General features: G+C 57.3%; 2 protein-coding genes across 2 annotated transcripts; both read left to right on the forward strand.

Annotated features, from left to right (window-relative positions):
• The first annotated feature begins 791 nt into the window (after nucleotides 1-791).
• LOC129735817 (acrosin-like) lies at nucleotides 792-7,953 on the forward strand. Its single transcript, XM_055706784.1, has 9 exons — nucleotides 792-1,005; nucleotides 1,343-1,608; nucleotides 1,895-2,040; nucleotides 2,507-2,842; nucleotides 5,387-5,446; nucleotides 5,644-5,747; nucleotides 6,416-6,516; nucleotides 7,276-7,383; nucleotides 7,781-7,953. The coding sequence occupies exons 1-9, from the start codon at nucleotides 845-847 to the stop codon at nucleotides 7,951-7,953; spliced, it is 1,455 nt and encodes a 484-aa protein (XP_055562759.1). The 5' UTR covers nucleotides 792-844.
• A 7,496-nt stretch (nucleotides 7,954-15,449) lies between these two features.
• On the forward strand, nucleotides 15,450-18,390 carry LOC129735848 (acrosin-like). The gene is made up of 4 exons (XM_055707076.1): nucleotides 15,450-15,698; nucleotides 16,036-16,301; nucleotides 16,588-16,733; nucleotides 17,200-18,390. The coding sequence occupies exons 1-4, from the start codon at nucleotides 15,538-15,540 to the stop codon at nucleotides 17,539-17,541; spliced, it is 915 nt and encodes a 304-aa protein (XP_055563051.1). The 5' UTR covers nucleotides 15,450-15,537; the 3' UTR covers nucleotides 17,542-18,390.
• The last annotated feature ends 142 nt before the right edge of the window (nucleotides 18,391-18,532 follow it).

Genomic DNA, 18,532 nt, shown 5'->3' on the forward strand with positions numbered 1-18,532 from the left:
AGGAGCCGGTGGCACAGGGCTGCAGAGAGCAGGGCGGCAGGGAACTCCCCAAAGAGGCTGCGAGGCCACGCTGGGTGTTGCCCTGTGAGCTGTTAGCAGGCAGAGCTGGGAGCCAGGCGCTGCTGCCTGCCACGGGGCCTGCCCACCCTGATCGTGCAAGCAGGGCATTGCGTGGGGCTCTGTCAGGGGTGTGCGATCCCAGCTTCCGCCTCCAGTCCTGCTTGGAACCACTCCTGTTGCCCCCCATCCCTCCCCCACCGCCACCACGCCCAGCACCTGGAACCAGGCACTCTGTGACATCAGCCCCGTGTCCAAGGGTACCCCAGGAACGGGAATCCTGCGGGCACTCTGTCGGTGGCCGTAGTGGTGGCGACAAGTCTTCGTTCTTGCAGCTGCCACATGTTGCTGGTAGTGATGGATGTTCTCCTCCTCCTCGTTGTCCTGCTGGCCATGTGCTGTCCTGTGCATGGCACATGGGATAGCTGTGGGTAAGTGGCCGAGGCTCTGGGAGGGACATTGGGCAACCCTTGTGAGCTTCTCTGGAGGGGTCCTGCTTGTCCCCCATGGCCACCCCAGTGGCTCTTGAAGGCCATCTGGGAGGCTCAGCTCCTTGCCATCACCCAGGCTGCCGGCACAACTCGTCTACGGGCTGAAGCAGAAAGCAGGGAAAGGGGAGCGGGCACGCACCCCACGGGTTTCCTCGGCCCTTCTGGCCATGCCTTGAGGGGAGGGAAGACAGCTGGCCTTTAGCCGGAATGGCACAAGCTTCCATGGAGCTAACCAGAATGGAGTTTCTGGTTACAGAGGCACCTGCGGCCTTCGGCCTGCGGCTTTTCACTACGGCATGTCGCGCGTTGTGGGTGGCACAGATGCCCAGCCAGGGGCCTGGCCCTGGATCGTCAGCATCGAGGCTCCCTTGGAAGGAGGCACGGCGCACATCTGCGGGGGTTCCCTCATCAGCCCACAGTGGGTCCTCACATCAGCCCACTGCTTCATCGAGGCCAGGTAAGGAGGACCAGGGATCGGGGCTAGCCCCACACTCTAGCAGGTGCCCTGAGTGCAAAAGCACGTGCTGCTCCCGTCCCGTTGCCCTGCAGTACGCCCAGTGCCTGGGCACTCCGCAGCCACCTGAGAGGCTGCTCAGGAGAAGGCTGGGCTCATGCCACTGCTTCCCAGCAGCCTCCAGCTCGACACTGCTTGAGCCCAAGGAGCACGTGGTCTGTCGCACCCTCCCAAGCACTGCTTTCCTCTCTGCCTTGCCAAGCAGAAGGCAGGGCGACTGCTGTGCTGCTGCAGCATGTGGCTCTGCTCCCTCTGAGCCCTCTCTCCATCTGCCTTCCAGGAACATCACCATGTGGCAGGTGGTGGTAGGTGCCACCCGGCTGACCCAGCTGGGACCTGAGGCCCAGGCGCGCAACATCAAGCAGCTGCTGGTTCACCAGCACTTCAGTAATATCACACGGAGGAACGACATTGCCTTGCTGGAACTGGAGCAGCCTGTCCAGTGCAACAGCTACGTACAGCTTGCCTGCGTGCCGGATGCCTCGCTGAGAGTCTCGGAGCTGACAGAGTGCTACGTCAGTGGCTGGGGTGCCAGGACTGCAAGAGGTGAGCTCCCAAAATGTAGTCACGTTGCGAGCGCAAGCTTGGCCAGCTTGGGGAGGCAGGTTGCTCTTCCTGACAGCAGGGGCGAAAGCCAGAATCAGGCTGTGGGGACGTATGCCTCTTAGAGAGGGGGGCGTGAGCCACTGACCCAGAGCAAGGCAGAAAGGAAGGAGCGGTCCAGCGCCTCCCCACATGCAAAGCCAAGCCCCGGGATAGGGCTTCAGTCACGCAGGGAAGGAGAACTGGCAATGAGCTGCTGGGAGTTCATTCCTTTCTGTGCTCTTCACAGCTGGAGGATCGGCATATGTGCTGCAGGAGGCCCAGGTCCACCTCATTGATGCCGGGGTCTGTAACAGCAGCGGCTGGTACAGAGGGGCCATCCACACCCACAACATCTGTGCTGGCTATCCGCAGGGTGGCATCGACACCTGCCAGGTAGGAGCGTGCTACAAGCCAAGCCCCGGCAGCACGGGCAGCCCCGCCACAACCGCCCAAACCTGCACCGTCACGGGCTTTTCCTGGCCACTCACACTCCCATTGCTGTGTCCCCACTGCTGAGGGCCTAAACCCATTTCCCCATGGGTAGGGCCTTTTCCCAGGGCCTGCCTGCCTTGTCCCAGAGGCCTGGCACTTTGTTCACAATGCCTACCCAGTGCCCTTGGAAGCCCAGAGCTTCACCATCCCAAGCCAGACACAGCCTCCTGACACACCTGCAGCACCAACGTGCCGCAGGAAGAGCGAGCCCTGCCTTACAGGCCCACCGCCCCCTCCCAGGAAAGCTTCTCCAGAGCTTGGCTGGCCACTAAATACAGCTCTGGAAGTGCCATGAGAGGGAAGGAGCCAGCCACTGGGCTGACGGTGGCCACCCAACAACCCCTTCATCCTCTCTCCTCTGCTGCAGGGGGACAGCGGTGGGCCTCTTGTGTGCCAAGACAAGAGCGCTGACTACTTCTGGCTTGTTGGCCTGACCAGCTGGGGGATGGGCTGTGCGAGAGCAAAGAAGCCCGGAGTCTACACCTCCACCCAGCACTTCTACAACTGGATCCTGGAACAGATGGGCCTGCACACAGCAGTAGCGACTACGGCAAGGCCGCAGCCAGCCTTCACCTCCACCCCCGTTCACAGGCCAACACCAACAGAAGCAGGAAGGTTTACACCCTGCCCACTTCCAGTGCAGAAGCTGTGGGATTTCCTTTCTTGGCTGCAGAAGTTGGTGCAGTTCCTAATAGGAGAAAAGGTTTGATCAGCAGGACGGAGAGGATCCAGGGCTGGCTGCAGCGCACCACCACCACCATTTCCCGCTGGGGCAATGCCTGCTGATGCAAAGGCAGCCTCAGTGTCAAAGGCCTGCTCTGTCCTGCCCGCGCTCCTCTCAACGGAAGAGCTCAGCTGGCTGAGTCCCTGCAATAAAGTGTTTCAGTTCTGTGGCTAACCAGGCGCCAGTCCTCTTCAGTCTCGTGTGCAAGGCCAGGACTTCCACGCCCGGCACCTGCCGGAGGAAGCAGGCTGCAGGCAGACAAGTCGGGCACAAAGGGTCACAGCAAAGGGCTGAAGCTCTGCCTGCTCAGCAAGAAGGATGAGGGTGCAGTGGAACAAGGGAAGGCAGGTCATTGCGGGGCTCAGGGCCTTGGGGATGGCAGCTGGAAGCACAGACTGCCTTAGGCCCGCTCCTGGTGGGATCCCTGTGTGCGTCTGTATGAGGCGCAAGCGAACTTGAACGTGGACTCTCAGGGCCCAGGAAACACAGATCTAGAAAGACCCAAGGCTTGCACCAGGCACTGGTGAGGGAGCCTTGGCCTTGAGCCCCACATATGACATGGACTTAATTTCTAGACTGTTATCTGAGGCATCTACGAACACGCTGTGCTTATGAATCCAGGGAGTGAGGCTGTGTTTCTGTTTCAGTAGCCTCATCCTCTGGTCTCATGGTTTAATGCCGGCCGGCAACCAAGCACCACGCAGCCGCCTGCTCACTCCCCCTCATCCGGAGGGCGGGGGAGGAGAATCAGAAAGGAATGTAAAACTTGAGGGTTGAGATAAGAGCAATTTCATAATTTAAACAGAATAAAGAGGTAAGAACATCAGTAATAACAATGATAATAGTAATAATTAAAATGGAAAGGTGGAGGAAAGGGGTAAAATCCAAAGGAAAAGGGAAAAGGGGAGAAAACCCCCAAGTGATGCACAGTACAACTGCTCACCACCTGCTGACTGATGCGCAGCCAGTCTCCGAGCAACGATCCCTCCCCAGCTAACCCTCCTACTTTCTATACCAAGCATGACGTCCCATGGTATGGAATACCTCTTTGGCTGGTTCAGGGCAGCTGACCTGGCTGCGTCCCTTCCCAGTCTCTTGTGCTCCCCCAGCACTCTGGCTGGCAAGGCCCAAGAATCCAAAAAGTCCTTGACTTTAGTATAAACATTACCCAGCAACAACTAAGAACATCAGTGTGGCTATCAACATTGTTCTCACATCACAGGCAAAACACAGCGCTGTACTAGCCACTAAGAAGAAAATTAACTCTATCCCAGCTGAAACCAGGACATGTGGAAACCCAGGAAAGGCCTGGACTGCATTCACATGGGTGTAAGCAGTGGCTACATCTGCAGGGATACTTGTCAAGGTATTGCTTTGTCTGTGTCAATCTGTTTTGCCCTTCACATTCATTGTGGCACTCTCTCTGTGTGTATGTGCGTGTCTGGCTCTTTGGAATGCAGCTGCACGCACGTGGGAAGATCCATTTAGGCTGGCATAGGAGCAGCCCCCCAGGTGCCCACCTCATTCAGATCAACCAGACCTGAAAGGAGAAATCCCACAGTGTTCAGAAGCCTGCTGGCTCTGGCTGCTCCGTAACAGAGTGGGCAAGGAAACCCAAAGCAACTCTGCAGCAGAGATCACCGGGTGGGCAGGGAGGCAGCTCTGACTGCCCCACAAACAAAGCAGCGAAAGCCATTTATCCTCGCATCCTCTTCCTGAGCTTTCCCCAACACCATTCTTTTACCTTCAGCAAAATCTCTCCCTATTACCAGCAACACTGCCCTGAAACCAGAAATTGCACATCCTCTTCTTCATTCTCCCCTTTCAAACACCTTTTCCCAACACTACAAGCAGAACAACACCAAGACAATTAATAATTAACTTCCCCTCCATCATTATCAATACATTACCATCAAGTATCATGAGTGTCTATTTACTTCTTGTTCCATGATTGTTTCTCAAGGCCAAAAAACCAAACCCACTTATGGGACTTCTTCCCATTGTCCTTTGCATGTACCAAAAGAACATGAACTGCCATGCTGTATTGGAGATTATGCTTCCCTTTCCTAGGCCATTTCTCTTGATCACCTAAGGTATACAAGGGCCACCAGTGATGACAATATTCGGCCCATTTTGTCTGAGTGGGGGGGTCACCCCAAAACTTGCTCCAGCATCTTAATAAACAACCCAAAAGAACTCTGAAGAACCAACTCCATCTAGCAGAATGACCAGATCCCATGTGTACAAAGTTTCAAAATCATAAACGCTCAATACCTAAACCAGACCCTGCAAACAAAACTGGACAGAGGCAAAATCCAGCAAACAAAATCCAACAAAGTTTCACCTGAGCGTGAGGCAAAATCCGGCCTCTGGGCATCCGCGTAACAGCATATGGATTGGACAATTGTGCACTTCAAATATCCCGGGGGGACTCTGACCCACCAGGGGGACTTCAACCCGCAATGCGATACGACTTCTTTGTAAGCAACCTCAGTGTTTATGACCATGTCGCTGTTATCCCAGAGAGCTGTCACGGAGATTCACCTGGCCAGGGAATCTCAGAACCCTGGCAAAACTACTCCGGTGCGTGCTTGCGGTGCTCACGATTTCTCTGGTCTGTCGAGATTCCGGAAAGCGGGTCCCGTTTGGTCACCATGTTCTGTTACCGAAAATCATAACCAAGAAAGCTCTCTGAGCCAAAGGACAGTTTAGGAAGCTGACAGTGGTTTATTGCCATGCTGGATGCACGGTGGATTTTTCCTCCTAACCCACACACCAAGTTCTCGAGGGTACACATTACAGAGGATAATACGGCACACTGGAAGGACACGCTGGAGCAGCTCAAGGAGAAGGTGCTGCCGACAGAGGCCCATGATGCGGCTGGGTGAGTGCAGTGGGGATGGGGATGGCTTTGGGCATCTCGCCCTGTTCCTTCCAGCTATCCCAGCTGGTGCTCGCGAGGTACCCTGGCATCGGAGCACTTTAGCCAGCAAAGTGTGGGGATGCTGATCAGGAATCAGTGCCTTTTCCTCCCACCGGTAGCAGGTTCCTGACATGAAAGGAGGCAGGAGGAGGGGGCACGTGCAGGACAGAGCCCTCCCAAACCAGAAGTGGGAGTGGGTGCAGAGGCTTTCTGGAGCAAGGCTGGGGGGTGACGGCTCATCTCCCCAAGCAGGGGTGTGACATGCAGTGCTGGGGAGCTGGGTTGTGACCTGCTCTCCTGGCAAGGCGCAGGGGGGTAATTAGCGCTGACAAAGGGATGAAAGCGGTGTGAGGGCTGGTTTGGATGGCAGGCATGGGAGCCTGCGCCCTTCCCCTCGCACCCCTGCGCGCCCTGGGCAGCCACAGGTGTGAGGGTGTCTGCCTGGGGGGACCAACCCTGCCAAGGTCCCTCTGCAGCCCTACGTGCCTGTGGGGGGGTGGGGACCCTTTCGTGGCAGCAGCAGGCAGGGGATGCCTTTGGCTACAAGCCTGTGGGCTTTGGGGCGCTGCTTTGAGCCAGGGTTGGTTGTTTGCCCCCTGTCACCCACCCGTGGCTCCTGCCTTCTCCAGGAGAATTACGGCCATCCCATTGCTGCCGCCGCTGACCCCTGCCTCACTGGGCACCCGGGTGCCATCATCAAGCAGTAGCAACGTCAGCATCACGGCCACAGGTAGGGGACACGGGGACCCATCCCCGGCCCCTGGGGATGTCATACCACAGCAAGGGAGGGCTCTTCCCAGGTGTGGGCAGAGGGTCTGGGGGTGCCTGGGCAGGGCAGGGGAGCAGAGATGTGCTGGGGAGGGTCAGCTGTTCTTGCCCCAGGCCTGTGGGGTCCTACAGCCTTGCCCGGCGCTGCCCCATCGAGCCCATTTTTCTGCCTCAGTGGTGCAGAAGCCACGTGATGAGCTGTGCCTGGTCTCAGCCTGACCTCAGGTTTGCTGGGGCATCAGGTGCCTCCTGTGAGATAAGTCGCCAAAATTCAGCTCCGCAGCAGCCTCACCCACCGGGTGCTCTACGGCCACTCCAGCCCCCTATCCTGTGCCCCATCAAGGTAGGGATGACAAAGGTAGGGATCTGGAGGGGCGACCAAGGCTGGGAGGGTGATGCTGTGCACTGGGAGGGATGCATGACTCAGTTTCCGCAGGGAGAGCTGGGTGTGGGAGGGTTGCCTGGGGATGCTGAATTCAGCCCCATGTGTCAGCCACGCTGCTCTCTCCTCAGCACGACAAGATGGAGCTGTTGGGCCAAGACAGCCGCATCCCCAGGGACTGGCAGGACAAGCAGCTGCCTGTGATTGTGGGCAAGGAGGGTACAGCTAAGGCACGCTTGGGGAGGGGATCCAGCAGGTGCCAAGGGGACGGAAGTGTTGGCATGAAGCCATATTCACCCTGGCGCCCCCCAGCCTGCCTCCCTCTGGTCTTTCTTTCAGGCTTCCCGAGGGACAAGGCCAAGCTGTCCCCAAGGCAGAGGGATGCCCGGGACACCGGCCACCTGCTCTCACAGCCCCGGAGGGTTGGGTCCTTGAGCTGCCAGCTGGGTATGGTCTGTTGGGGTACCGGGGGGGAGAGGGCACCCTACTGTCAGCCAGTGGGTGGGGGCGAGCAGGGGTCGATGCCCCCAGCCAGGCAGGGTGGGATGGAGTCTGGAGTGGGATGGGGACGGGTGAAATGGGATGGAGGGGGAGGGCTGGCACATGGGGCAACTGGTCCCCACATTGGAGCTGGAGTGAGGTGGGTGGCCATGGTGGGGCAGCCCTGGCCAGTGTGGGACTACAGCCTGTCTGCTTCAGGGTGGGGGCCAGGACCATGTTTCAGGGTGTCTCTGGCCGGGCAGGTGCCACTGCTGCCTGCCCCGTCCTGGGCTGGCAGAGCTGCACACAGCCATTGCCCGCCCCTAGGGCTGCAGGGGGGCTGAGCCCTGATTCTCGACCCCAGGCACCGTGGCCTCGCTGGAGCAGAGGCCAGCCTCATTCCATGGGCAGCTCTGCCAGGCGCCACCGGGGCTCCTCGTCCAGCCCCTTCGGAGTGACTCCAGCACCACGGCAGCTGAGCGGGACTGGGGGTCCGCGAGCAAACCCACCCCACCGAGCAGGAGAGCAAGCAGCTGAAGGCAGTAGCAATAAAGGATGACGGGCAGTGCAGCGCCTCTGTGGCCTGAGTGGGGTGGCTCTGGGTTGGGATCTTCCCCTCATGCATAAGGGGTGGCTGGCAGCACCCCTTATTCTGCGGGCACGTGGCACCAGAGGAGCTGCTGGAAATTGCCCCTGTCCAACCCCTTCCCAGGGCCTGTGCCAGCCCCGTGCTGCCAGGCTCCCCCTGACCCCCCCCCGACCACCACGAGCCCCACTTTTGGCCCCCGTGGCCCCTGCCAGGGGAGCCGATGGCCCCAAAGGGGGTCTGGGGGAGCCGGGCGGTGCAGCAGGGTCATGATGATGCTCAGGTGCTGCTGAAGATGGTAGGGAATGGGGACCTCAGGGAGAAGGGCAGCAGCCGCACACGGCTTAGTGCCAGAAGTGAATCCCACTTGGAGCCCGCTGGTTTGTTCTCGCTTGTGCCAAGGGATGAGCATCCCCGCACCAGTTTGCTTCTGTCCTGTTGGAGAAACCCCCTCTCCCTCTTCCAGCGCTGCCATTGATGGGAAGAGGGAGGTACCGACCGCCGTGCTGCCCAGCCCAGGGCAGCTGGTGCTCCCCACCTCCAGAGCAAAACACCACAAGCCCTTCCCTGCTCCCAAACCTGGGGGGACATGTCCCCTCCTTTCCCTTATGCCACCCCCACGGCTTGGAGTTGCTTTCCCCAGCCCCCTTTTGCCCCCAGTCCACTCCCTATCAGATGGGGGAAAGCCCCACTGTGTGCTGAGACCTGTCTCAAGTTGTGTTGTGAGTGGAGAGGTACCGGGCAGGGAAACTGCCGTCTCTGGAAGCAGTGGGGCAGGGGGAACCTAGGGGTGTCACAGCTGGGGACATGTGGCTGTGTACACAGGGGATGCTGGGGGGGAGAGCATGACACAAGCCCCCAGACCTCCTGCACACACAGTGACAGACCCCGTCTTTGCCCACCCCGCTGCATTCCCCAGGGATCCACTCCGCGGAGATGTTTCCCTCGGTGGGTTTGGGTTTTCAGGGAAAAAATGGGTGCTAAAGGACCACTTTGGGGGTGCCCAGGTACATCCATCAGGATTTGGGGTCCCCCCAGTGCCACCTGCACTGGGATAACTGGGAGCACTCAGGGCAAAGCAGTAGGCATCAGAGCAGAGCCAGCAAAGGACCATCCTGCACGCCAGGGCTGGGCTCAGGCATCAATGGGCTTCAAAGCACCCCCAGGACTAATGGCATTTGCAGGATACAAATCCTGCAAAGGATGCCTTTGGTGCTCATGGCCCCCAGCTCAGCCCCTCTCCCACTCTCTGCCCCATTTGCTGATGCTGGGACCCAGCTGCACCCTATGAACACCCCCACCACCTCCTATAGACACCGAGCCCCCACCTCCCACCCCTCCTTGGGTGCTGCCTGCACCACCGAAGTGGGTGAGTAGCCCCAGCTGGAGCCTTTTCCGCTTTTTTCCTTGGAGGTTGTGCCGTCCCTGGGGGGCATGCCAGCGCCGCCGCTGTGCCTGGAGCCCCCCAGCCCTCGCTGGCCTCTCCAGGCTGGGCTGAGACTCGGCACAGCTTCCTGGGGCTGCCGGCACCTCCCGTCCCCACTGGTGCTGCTGTGGCATGGGGGGGTTCGCTCCCAGTCTTGGTGCCCTGCCAGGATCGTCCTCCCGGCAAAGAGAAAAGGCCAGGACAGCTGGTGTTAAACAAGTGATTTTGTTTCCTACATTATTTTTGAATGAAAAGCAAAACCCCAGAAAACTTCAAGCAACTGTGTTTTGAAGGAAACAGCACCACAGCCGCAGTCACGCACCAGCCACCCCCCTGGGCTGAGGTCAGACGCAATGCTGGAGGTGGGGACAGAGCTCTGAGCTTCTGGGGTGGTGTTTGCCAGGTGAATGTGAAACACCGGTTTAAAAAAACCAGCCCGGTGGAGTAACACAGTACAGTGCTGCAAGGATTACTGAACGCATCGGCTGAAGGGTGTGAAGCCCCTGGCAGGTGTCTGCGTGGCCCCTTGTTCTGAGCCAGGATGGCACGGTGCTCTTCACACTGGAAGCCCATGCTCAGAGTGTGAGTGGTATTGCTCTTCTCTGTCCTTCCAACTGCTCATCAGCCCTGCCAGCAGCAAGGGCAGCACTCGTGGGATGCTCTTGCCCCACTCAGGCTGGCATTTGCTGGGCTGTATTTGGGTAGAAAGCGTGGAACTAGGGCACCGGTGAGCAGAGGGTGGTGCGGGTGCCCCCTGGGTCATGCCCAGGAGCACAGCCCGAGTTATCTTGGGGCCCCGCTCCAAACCCCACCCTGAGTGGAAGCTAAAGGCAGCGGGCTGAACTGAAGCCAGGAGCTGCTCACGTCTCAGACTCCCTCACTGCTTTAGGCCAGTGTGACGTGCAGAATTAAACTCTATAACTCACGATAAGTTATAACGCAGGTATGTTTATTGCGGCGCCGGGTGCAAGGGGGATCGCTCCTCCTAACTAACACTTAGTTGTACTCACAATACATATTTATACAGTGAAGTTGGTTAGTTCTGCCCAAAGTCTACACCTACTAACTAATTGTGGGTTAGTTGCTTTCTCGCTTCAATTTAAAGGTGCAGTTCATTTTAAATTGACTGGGCATGCTCCCCGAGCGGGAGATTCCCCCTCTTCGGGGGGGGGGGGGGGCGGGCATTTGAGTAGGAGATCGTGATCTCCCACTACCACAATTACTTTATCCTAGTGGTGCAGATTATCTCAAAATTTTACTGAATCTTCCTATATTTTGTGTTTATGTAACAGCTAGTTACAAGAAGATTTTGATTCTAAGGAATTAACCTTCATGATAGAATTACATTAATACTTATTGACCAGTGAGGTATGAATCGCTGTGCTGCTTGTTATCGCAGACTGTTATTTGAAATCCCTGTGCTATAGATCATACTAAGCTTAGTCCCTACTCTCAGACCACAACCAGAGCGCCCAGGTTCTGTTGTGTATGGGATGAGTTATTGGACAGCTTGGCAAGGCCGATATCCAGCTGTCCCACTTGGCAACAAAACTAACTTTTAAGGTGTCCTGAAGTGAACTACCTTCATTATAATACCAAAAAATCATGCCCACAGGTCAAGTAGACCCTTGCCCAGCTGAAGACCCTTCCCCTGTGCAAGCGTAGTAACAGAAAAGGATGACACAGCAAATATAACAATTATATGCAAATTACTAACCAATCATTGTAATTGGGAGTGTATGACCTTGTAATTTTCTGTATAAATGTAACAGTAAAACCTACACAGGTGTGCCTGATTTGTGGAGATGCCACCGAGCACCCAGCGCTGCAATTAAGGAGTGCCTGCTGCTCTAATGCTGCAATGGTGTTAAGAGGTTTGACTCCCAATTTCGGTGACAGTGGTGACAGGTGGAAGGTGTGGTTAAGCAGAACAGCTTGTAACAACTCTATAAAAAAAAGGAACCAACATTGGACGGAACGTTCCCCCACCGGACATGGAAACGTATCGGACTGTCGGGACACGGCAGCTCCGGGGTGGTAGCTGTTGCTGTAAGCCTTTCCTTCTTAACTTCTTTCTTTCCTTCCTTCCTCTCTTAATCTGTCACTCTCACTCCCCCTTTGCATTCACGTATTTCTTGTTGGGCAAATAAAGTTCCTTGGCTCTTGACTCCATTTTGAGTCTTCATTCTGTTCCCGAGAATACAAACAGAACCACGCTCCGGTCTCAGACGGGCATGTAACATTTTAATTGGTGTCACGGACAGGATTCTCAGTGAAACAGAAATTGCCAGGTTCTTTATGAGAGACTCTTGTGTGTGTGCCTGAGACCTACCTTGGTACGAAGTGAGTGCAGAGTCTGAGTCCGCGGTTCTGTTTGTCCGTGAGGAAAAGAGGTGAAGAAGGACTAAGCGACAGAATTGAACAAGAGACGAGTCTCTAAAGCAGTTTAAAAGTGTGACCTCCAGAGGGTGAAGGGAGGTGGGTGTAGTAGCAGCGAACATACAGTGAGGCCATCTCAGGACAAAATAACCCCTCTTTGGTGAAAGGAGTGCCCACACTTCTACAGAGGTTCGTGATGTTTCCCCCACTAAAGTATGGGCCGGAGTTATATAAACTGGATGATTTTGGGGAACCTATCATGCTCGCCGAGCTCCCCAAGGTGAGAATGGGCAAAAAATCAGTGGTTCCAACCACTATAGTGTAGTGGATAGGGTCATGATATTGCAGACGGAGGCTAAAGTTAGGGCTGGTGTAGGACAATGCCTCAAGGACAAGAGTCCAAGTACTGATAGCCTGATGAATAGAGACTTGTTAGAACTTGTAGGGCACTAGCCCTGGGAACAAAGGAACAAGCTAACTGCAGACCCCTGAGCCGTTACAGTTGAGGAGGCAACCAGACGGACAGAGAAACAAGTAGCCAGGTAAGGGAACGCATAGCGCCGATAAGTAACTTTGTTAATCAAGAAAGCCGGGTAGAAAGAAGCCCCCTAATTTTGGAATAGAAATTGTTGCTAGGTCAAGGTAAACCAATAAGTTCCTATTGTTTTAACGGTGTGCCTTAAATATCAACCAATCAGTGTTTTTTACGCTTAAGATTTAACCAATCAGTGTGTAATATGTAGAAGGTAGAAACGTATATATGTGTAAGAAAATCACTAATAAACGGACAACTTGCTTGCATCAAGCTGCATCCCGTCTCTTCATTTGCCGCACCAAGCCTGCTAGGAGTGCAGGGGAGTTGCGCTCTGTGCTACGAGGAACACCTGAGGCCTCTGGACAGAAAGCCGGACTTGTTTGGGGAGGGAGCATGCTCCAGCATCATCCGCAGAGCCATAAGAACTCCTTTCACTGCATGATCAAGAGGAAGCAAAGGGCATGCCCATGTTTCCAGAGATCCCAGTTCAGCTGGAGGCATGCCCTGCAGTCCTGGGTAGGAACAGAGCTGGGAGCTGCAGCACCATGGCTTGCCGGGGCCCAAGCACAGAGCAAGAGGAGGACGGTCCTGGCAGCTTCAGAGGCAGGCCCTTCTGCAGCTCCCGCAGGGGGGGCATGCCTAGGTGGGCAGCAGCTGAGGGCATGCATGCTCAAGCACCTCCAAGTCCTTCCTGCCTCTGGGAGGTGGAGAGGTGGCCAGTGGTTGGCAGGCCTGGTCCTCTTGCAAGGTGGGGATGCTGGGGCTGAGCAGGCACGTCGGCTGACACCGCAGGCCATCCACATGCCTGAGAGGCTCTCTCTCCCCTCTTGCTTGTCACCTCGTCCAGCTTCAGGTTCACTAGTGAGCTGTGCACGCGCACAGGGCTCCCAGCAGCAGCTGGCCTGAGACGCTGGGGCTTTCCAAGTGCTGGCTGCCTGTGGCCTGTCTTGCCGTCGGCCTTTGCTAGCAGCCAGGCCTGGGGACCCACCGTGTGGCAGGTGCAGAATGGGACCACACAGGAAGGGCTTTGGGGTGGCTCTCCAAAAGAAGCCAGTGGGTACTGTGGTGATTAGGCGCAGGGCTCAGGCAAGCAAGGCAGCCAGCACTTTGCTTCTGTGTGACCGGCTCCTTGATCCCCCCTTCTCTCCATTTGCCGTGCTTATACGTGCCCCTCATCTTCCCTGAGTCCTGCCTCTCTCAGCCCTGCTCTCCTCCTAGACACGGGGCCAAGCCCGGTTATTTCCCACCCCCCGCTTTGCTCCCAGGTTTGCCCCATCTGTCAACACACGTGGTCTTTGGGTGTTGTTAGCTAGGTCACCTTGGACTTGTGTGCCATTACTGACGGGCTTGCCTGGGAACTGCTGTCCCTGCCAGAGTCCTCTCCGCCAAATGACCCCAATCTCTTCCTTCAAGCGTCTGTGAAGTGTGGCCACCTCTGATGGCATTCCCCACTAGCCACCTGCCAAAACCGGTGCTGAAAGAGCAGGGTTTCCCCAGCAGACAAGTTGTCTTCTCCAAGGCTGCCTTCTGCCTGCTCTCAGCAGACACGTGGGAACCGGCTGCCGGTCCCTTTTCAAAACACAAAGCAGCCTTGAGCCCGCTTGCTTGGAGGCCAGTTCTGGGGCCTAGGAAGCCCTGCTGCACCTCAAGGGCCTTGAGAGCAGCTCTTCCACTTTCAGACAGAGCCTGCGTGGTCCTCCTCCTCGGGACCCGATTGCTCCCTCCGCTGTGCGCCTTATGCCTCGCCACAGAAGCCAGGATGGCAGCAGGGAGCTGCCGCACCTTTCACAAGCTTGGAGGCTGCCAACCTTCAAGCCATTGCCCTCGACCCTCCAGGGCCCTAGCCCTGCTGTGCAAATGCAATGCACGTGCCTGGCTCCTGCTTCTCTCCTGCACTCCAGCAGGAGAGTGAGCAAGGCTCCTTCAGTAAGCGGCAGAAGACAGACTGACGAGGTGAGACTGATGAAAGCTCTTGCAAAGCTGTGAACAATGGCACGTTGGGCTGCGAGCAGGAGCATCCTTCTCTCTCTAGAGCTTCACGTTGATTGCCCTTGCCACAAGTGCCATGGTCAGTGGGTGCCCAGAACAGCAATCCAACCCACAGACAGCAAGGATATGACACCTGCCAGAGCGCGTTGCTGTGGCTGACATAGCCAGTGAGGAGTGTGCTGCACCTGCATTTCACTGTGCTTTGTGCAGGAAGGTTGACGTTGCTGGGCTGTGCTTGGCTTATTTGGCTTGCCCAGCACTGCTTGGCTGCCATGGCCATCAACAGATTGGCTCTTCAACACCCAAGCACGCACATGCTGCTGTAGTCATTGTGTTCTTTGTTGTGTGTCTGTTTATTGGGAAGGAGCCGGTGGCACAGGGCTGCAGAGAGCAGGGCGGCAGGGAACTCCCCAAAGAGGCTGCGAGGCCACGCTGGGTGTTGCCCTGTGAGCTGTTAGCAGGCAGAGCTGGGAGCCAGGCGCTGCTGCCTGCCACGGGGCCTGCCCACCCTGATCGTGCAAGCAGGGCATTGCGTGGGGCTCTGTCAGGGGTGTGCGATCCCAGCTTCCGCCTCCAGTCCTGCTTGGAACCCCTCCTGTTGCCCCCCATCCCTCCCCCACCGCCACCACGCCCAGCACCCGGAACCAGGCACTCTGTGACATCAGCCCCGCGTCCAAGGGAACCCCAGGCAACAGGAATCCTGCGGGCACTCTGTCGGTGGCCGTAGTGGTGGCGACAAGCCTTCGTTCTTGCAGCTGCCACATGTGCTGGTAGTGATGGATGTTCTCCTCCTCCTCGTTGTCCTGCTGGCCATGTGCTGTCCTGTGCATGGCACATGGGATAGCTGTGGGTAAGTGGCCGAGGCTCTGGGAGGGACATTGGGCAACCCTTGTGAGCTTCTCTGGAGGGGTCCTGCTTGTCCCCCATGGCCACCCCAGTGGCTCTTGAAGGCCATCTGGGAGGCTCAGCTCCTTGCCATCACCCAGGCTGCCGGCACAACTCGTCTACGGGCTGAAGCAGAAAGCAGGGAAAGGGGAGTGGGCACGCACCCCACGGGTTTCCTCGGCCCTTCTGGCCATGCCTTGAGGGGAGGGAAGACAGCTGGCCTTTAGCCGGAATGGCACAAGCTTCCATGGAGCTAACCAGAATGGAGTTTCTGGTTACAGAGGCACCTGCGGCCTTCGGCCTGCGGCTTTTCACTACGGCATGTCGCGCGTTGTGGGTGGCACAGATGCCCAGCCAGGGGCCTGGCCCTGGATCGTCAGCATCGAGGCTCCCTTGGAAGGAGGCACGGCGCACATCTGCGGGGGCTCCCTCATCAGCCCACAGTGGGTCCTCACATCAGCCCACTGCTTCATCGAGGCCAGGTAAGGAGGACCAGGGATCAGGGCTAGCCCCACACTCTAGCAGGTGCCCTGAGTGCAAAAGCACGTGCTGCTCCCGTCCCGTTGCCCTGCAGTACGCCCAGTGCCTGGGCACTCCGCAGCCACCTGAGAGGCTGCTCAGGAGAAGGCTGGGCTCATGCCACTGCTTCCCAGCAGCCTCCAGCTCGACACTGCTTGAGCCCAAGGAGCACGTGGTCTGTCGCACCCTCCCAAGCACTGCTTTCCTCTCTGCCTTGCCAAGCAGAAGGCAGGGCGACTGCTGTGCTGCTGCAGCATGTGGCTCTGCTCCCTCTGAGCCCTCTCTCCATCTGCCTTCCAGGAACATCACCATGTGGCAGGTGGTGGTAGGTGCCACCCGGCTGACCCAGCTGGGACCTGAGGCCCAGGCACGCAACATCAAGCAGCTGCTGGTTCACCAGCACTTCAGTAATATCACACGGAGGAACGACATTGCCTTGCTGGAACTGGAGCAGCCTGTCCAGTGCAACAGCTACGTACAGCTTGCCTGCGTGCCCGATGCCTCGCTGAGAGTCTCGGAGCTGACAGAGTGCTACGTCAGTGGCTGGGGTGCCAGGACTGCAAGAGGTGAGCTCCCAAAATGTAGTCACGTTGCGAGTGCAAGCTTGGCCAGCTTGGGGAGGCAGGTTGCTCTTCCTGACAGCAGGGGCGAAAGCCAGAATCAGGCTGTGGGGACGTATGCCTCTTAGAGAGGGGGGCGTGAGCCACTGACCCAGAGCAAGGCAGAAAGGAAGGAGCGGTCCAGCGCCTCCCCACATGCAAAGCCAAGCCCCGGGATAGGGCTTCAGTCACGCAGGGAAGGAGAACTGGCAATGAGCTGCTGGGAGTTCATTCCTTTCTGTGCTCTTCACAGCTGGAGGATCGGCATATGTGCTGCAGGAGGCCCAGGTCCACCTCATTGATGCCGGGGTCTGTAACAGCAGCGGCTGGTACAGAGGGGCCATCCACACCCACAACATCTGTGCTGGCTATCCGCAGGGTGGCATCGACACCTGCCAGGTAGGAGCGTGCTACAAGCCAAGCCCCGGCAGCACGGGCAGCCCCGCCACAACCGCCCAAACCTGCACCGTCACGGGCTTTTCCTGGCCACTCACACTCCCATTGCTGTGTCCCCACTGCTGAGGGCCTAAACCCATTTCCCCATGGGTAGGGCCTTTGCCCAGGGCCTGCCTGCCTTGTCCCAGAGGCCTGGCACTTTGTTCACAATGCCTACCCAGTGCCCTTGGCAGCCCAGAGCTTCACCATCCCAAGCCAGACACAGCCTCCTGACACACCTGCAGCACCAACGTGCCGCAGGAAGAGCGAGCCCTGCCTTACAGGCCCACCACCCCCTCCCAGGAAAGCTTCTCCAGAGCTTGGCTGGCCACTAAATACAGCTCTGGAAGTGCCATGAGAGGGAAGGAGCCAGCCACTGGGCTGACGGTGGCCACCCAACAACCCCTTCATCCTCTCTCCTCTGCTGCAGGGGGACAGCGGTGGACCTCTTGTGTGCCAAGACAAGAGCGCTGACTACTTCTGGCTTGTTGGCCTGACCAGCTGGGGGATGGGCTGTGCGAGAGCAAAGAAGCCCGGAGTCTACACCTCCACCCAGCACTTCTACAACTGGATCCTGGAACAGATGGGCCTGCACACAGCAGTAGCGACTACGGCAAGGCCGCAGCCAGCCTTCACCTCCACCCCCGTTCATAGGCCAACACCAACAGAAGCAGGAAGGTTTATACCCTGCCCACTTCCAGTGCAGAAGCTGTGGGATTTCCTTTCTTGGCTGCAGAAGTTGGTGCAGTTCCTAATAGGAGAAAAGGTTTGAGCAGCAGGACGGAGAGGATCCAGGGCTGGCTGCAGCGCACCACCACCACCATTTCCCGCTGGGGCAATGCCTGCTGATGCAAAGGCAGCCTCAGTGTCAAAGGCCTGCTCTGTCCTGCCCGCGCTCCTCTCAACGGAAGAGCTCAGCTGGCTGAGTCCCTGCAATAAAGTGTTTCAGTTCTGTGGCTAACCAGGCGCCAGTCCTCTTCAGTCTCGTGTGCAAGGCCAGGACTTCCACGCCCGGCACCTGCCGGAGGAAGCAGGCTGCAGGCAGACAAGTCGGGCACAAAGGGTCACAGCAAAGGGCTGAAGCTCTGCCTGCTCAGCAAGAAGGATGAGGGTGCAGTGGAACAAGGGAAGGCAGGTCATTGCGGGGCTCAGGGCCTTGGGGATGGCAGCTGGAAGCACAGACTGCCTTAGGCCCGCTCCTGGTGGGATCCCTGTGTGCGTCTGTATGAGGCGCAAGCGAACTTGAACGTGGACTCTCAGGGCCCAGGAAACACAGATCTAGAAAGACCCAAGGCTTGCACCAGGCACTGGTGAGGGAGCCTTGGCCTTGAGCCCCACATATGACATGGACTTAATTTCTAGACTGTTATCTGAGGCATCTACGAACACGCTGTGCTTATGAATCCAGGGAGTGAGGCTGTGTTTCTGTTTCAGTAGCCTCATCCTCTGGTCTCATGGTTTAATGCCGGCCGGCAACCAAGCACCACGCAGCCGCCTGCTCACTCCCCCTCATCCGGAGGGCTGGGGAGGAGAATCAGAAAGGAATGTAAAACTTGAGGGTTGAGATAAGAACAATTTCATAATTTAAACAGAATAAAGAGGTAAGAACATCAGTAATAACAATGATAATAGTAATAATTAAAATGGAAAGGTGGAGGAAAGGGGTAAAATCCAAAGGAAAAGGGAAAAGGGGAGAAAACCCCCAAGTGATGCACAGTACAACTGCTCACCACCTGCTGACTGATGCGCAGCCAGTCTCCGAG

The sequence above is a fragment of the Falco cherrug genome, chromosome 4 (assembly GCF_023634085.1).
Source record: "Falco cherrug isolate bFalChe1 chromosome 4, bFalChe1.pri, whole genome shotgun sequence".
In the NCBI taxonomy this organism is placed as follows: domain Eukaryota; kingdom Metazoa; phylum Chordata; class Aves; order Falconiformes; family Falconidae; genus Falco; species Falco cherrug.

What these genes read in the sequence shown, in the direction of transcription:
- LOC129735848 (XM_055707076.1), top strand. Translation starts at nt 15,538, where the DNA reads ATGTCGCGCGTTGTGGGTGGCACAGATGCCCAGCCAGGGGCCTGGCCC. An exon ending in GGGTGCCAGGACTGCAAGAG is followed by an intron (nt 16,302 to 16,587) that starts GTGAGCTCCCAA and finishes TGCTCTTCACAG; the next exon opens with CTGGAGGATCGGCATATGTG. An exon ending in GTGGCATCGACACCTGCCAG is followed by an intron (nt 16,734 to 17,199) that starts GTAGGAGCGTGC and finishes CCTCTGCTGCAG; the next exon opens with GGGGACAGCGGTGGACCTCT.
- LOC129735817 (XM_055706784.1), top strand. Translation starts at nt 845, where the DNA reads ATGTCGCGCGTTGTGGGTGGCACAGATGCCCAGCCAGGGGCCTGGCCC. An exon ending in GGGTGCCAGGACTGCAAGAG is followed by an intron (nt 1,609 to 1,894) that starts GTGAGCTCCCAA and finishes TGCTCTTCACAG; the next exon opens with CTGGAGGATCGGCATATGTG. An exon ending in ACCCTGGCAAAACTACTCCG is followed by an intron (nt 5,447 to 5,643) that starts GTGCGTGCTTGC and finishes CCACACACCAAG; the next exon opens with TTCTCGAGGGTACACATTAC.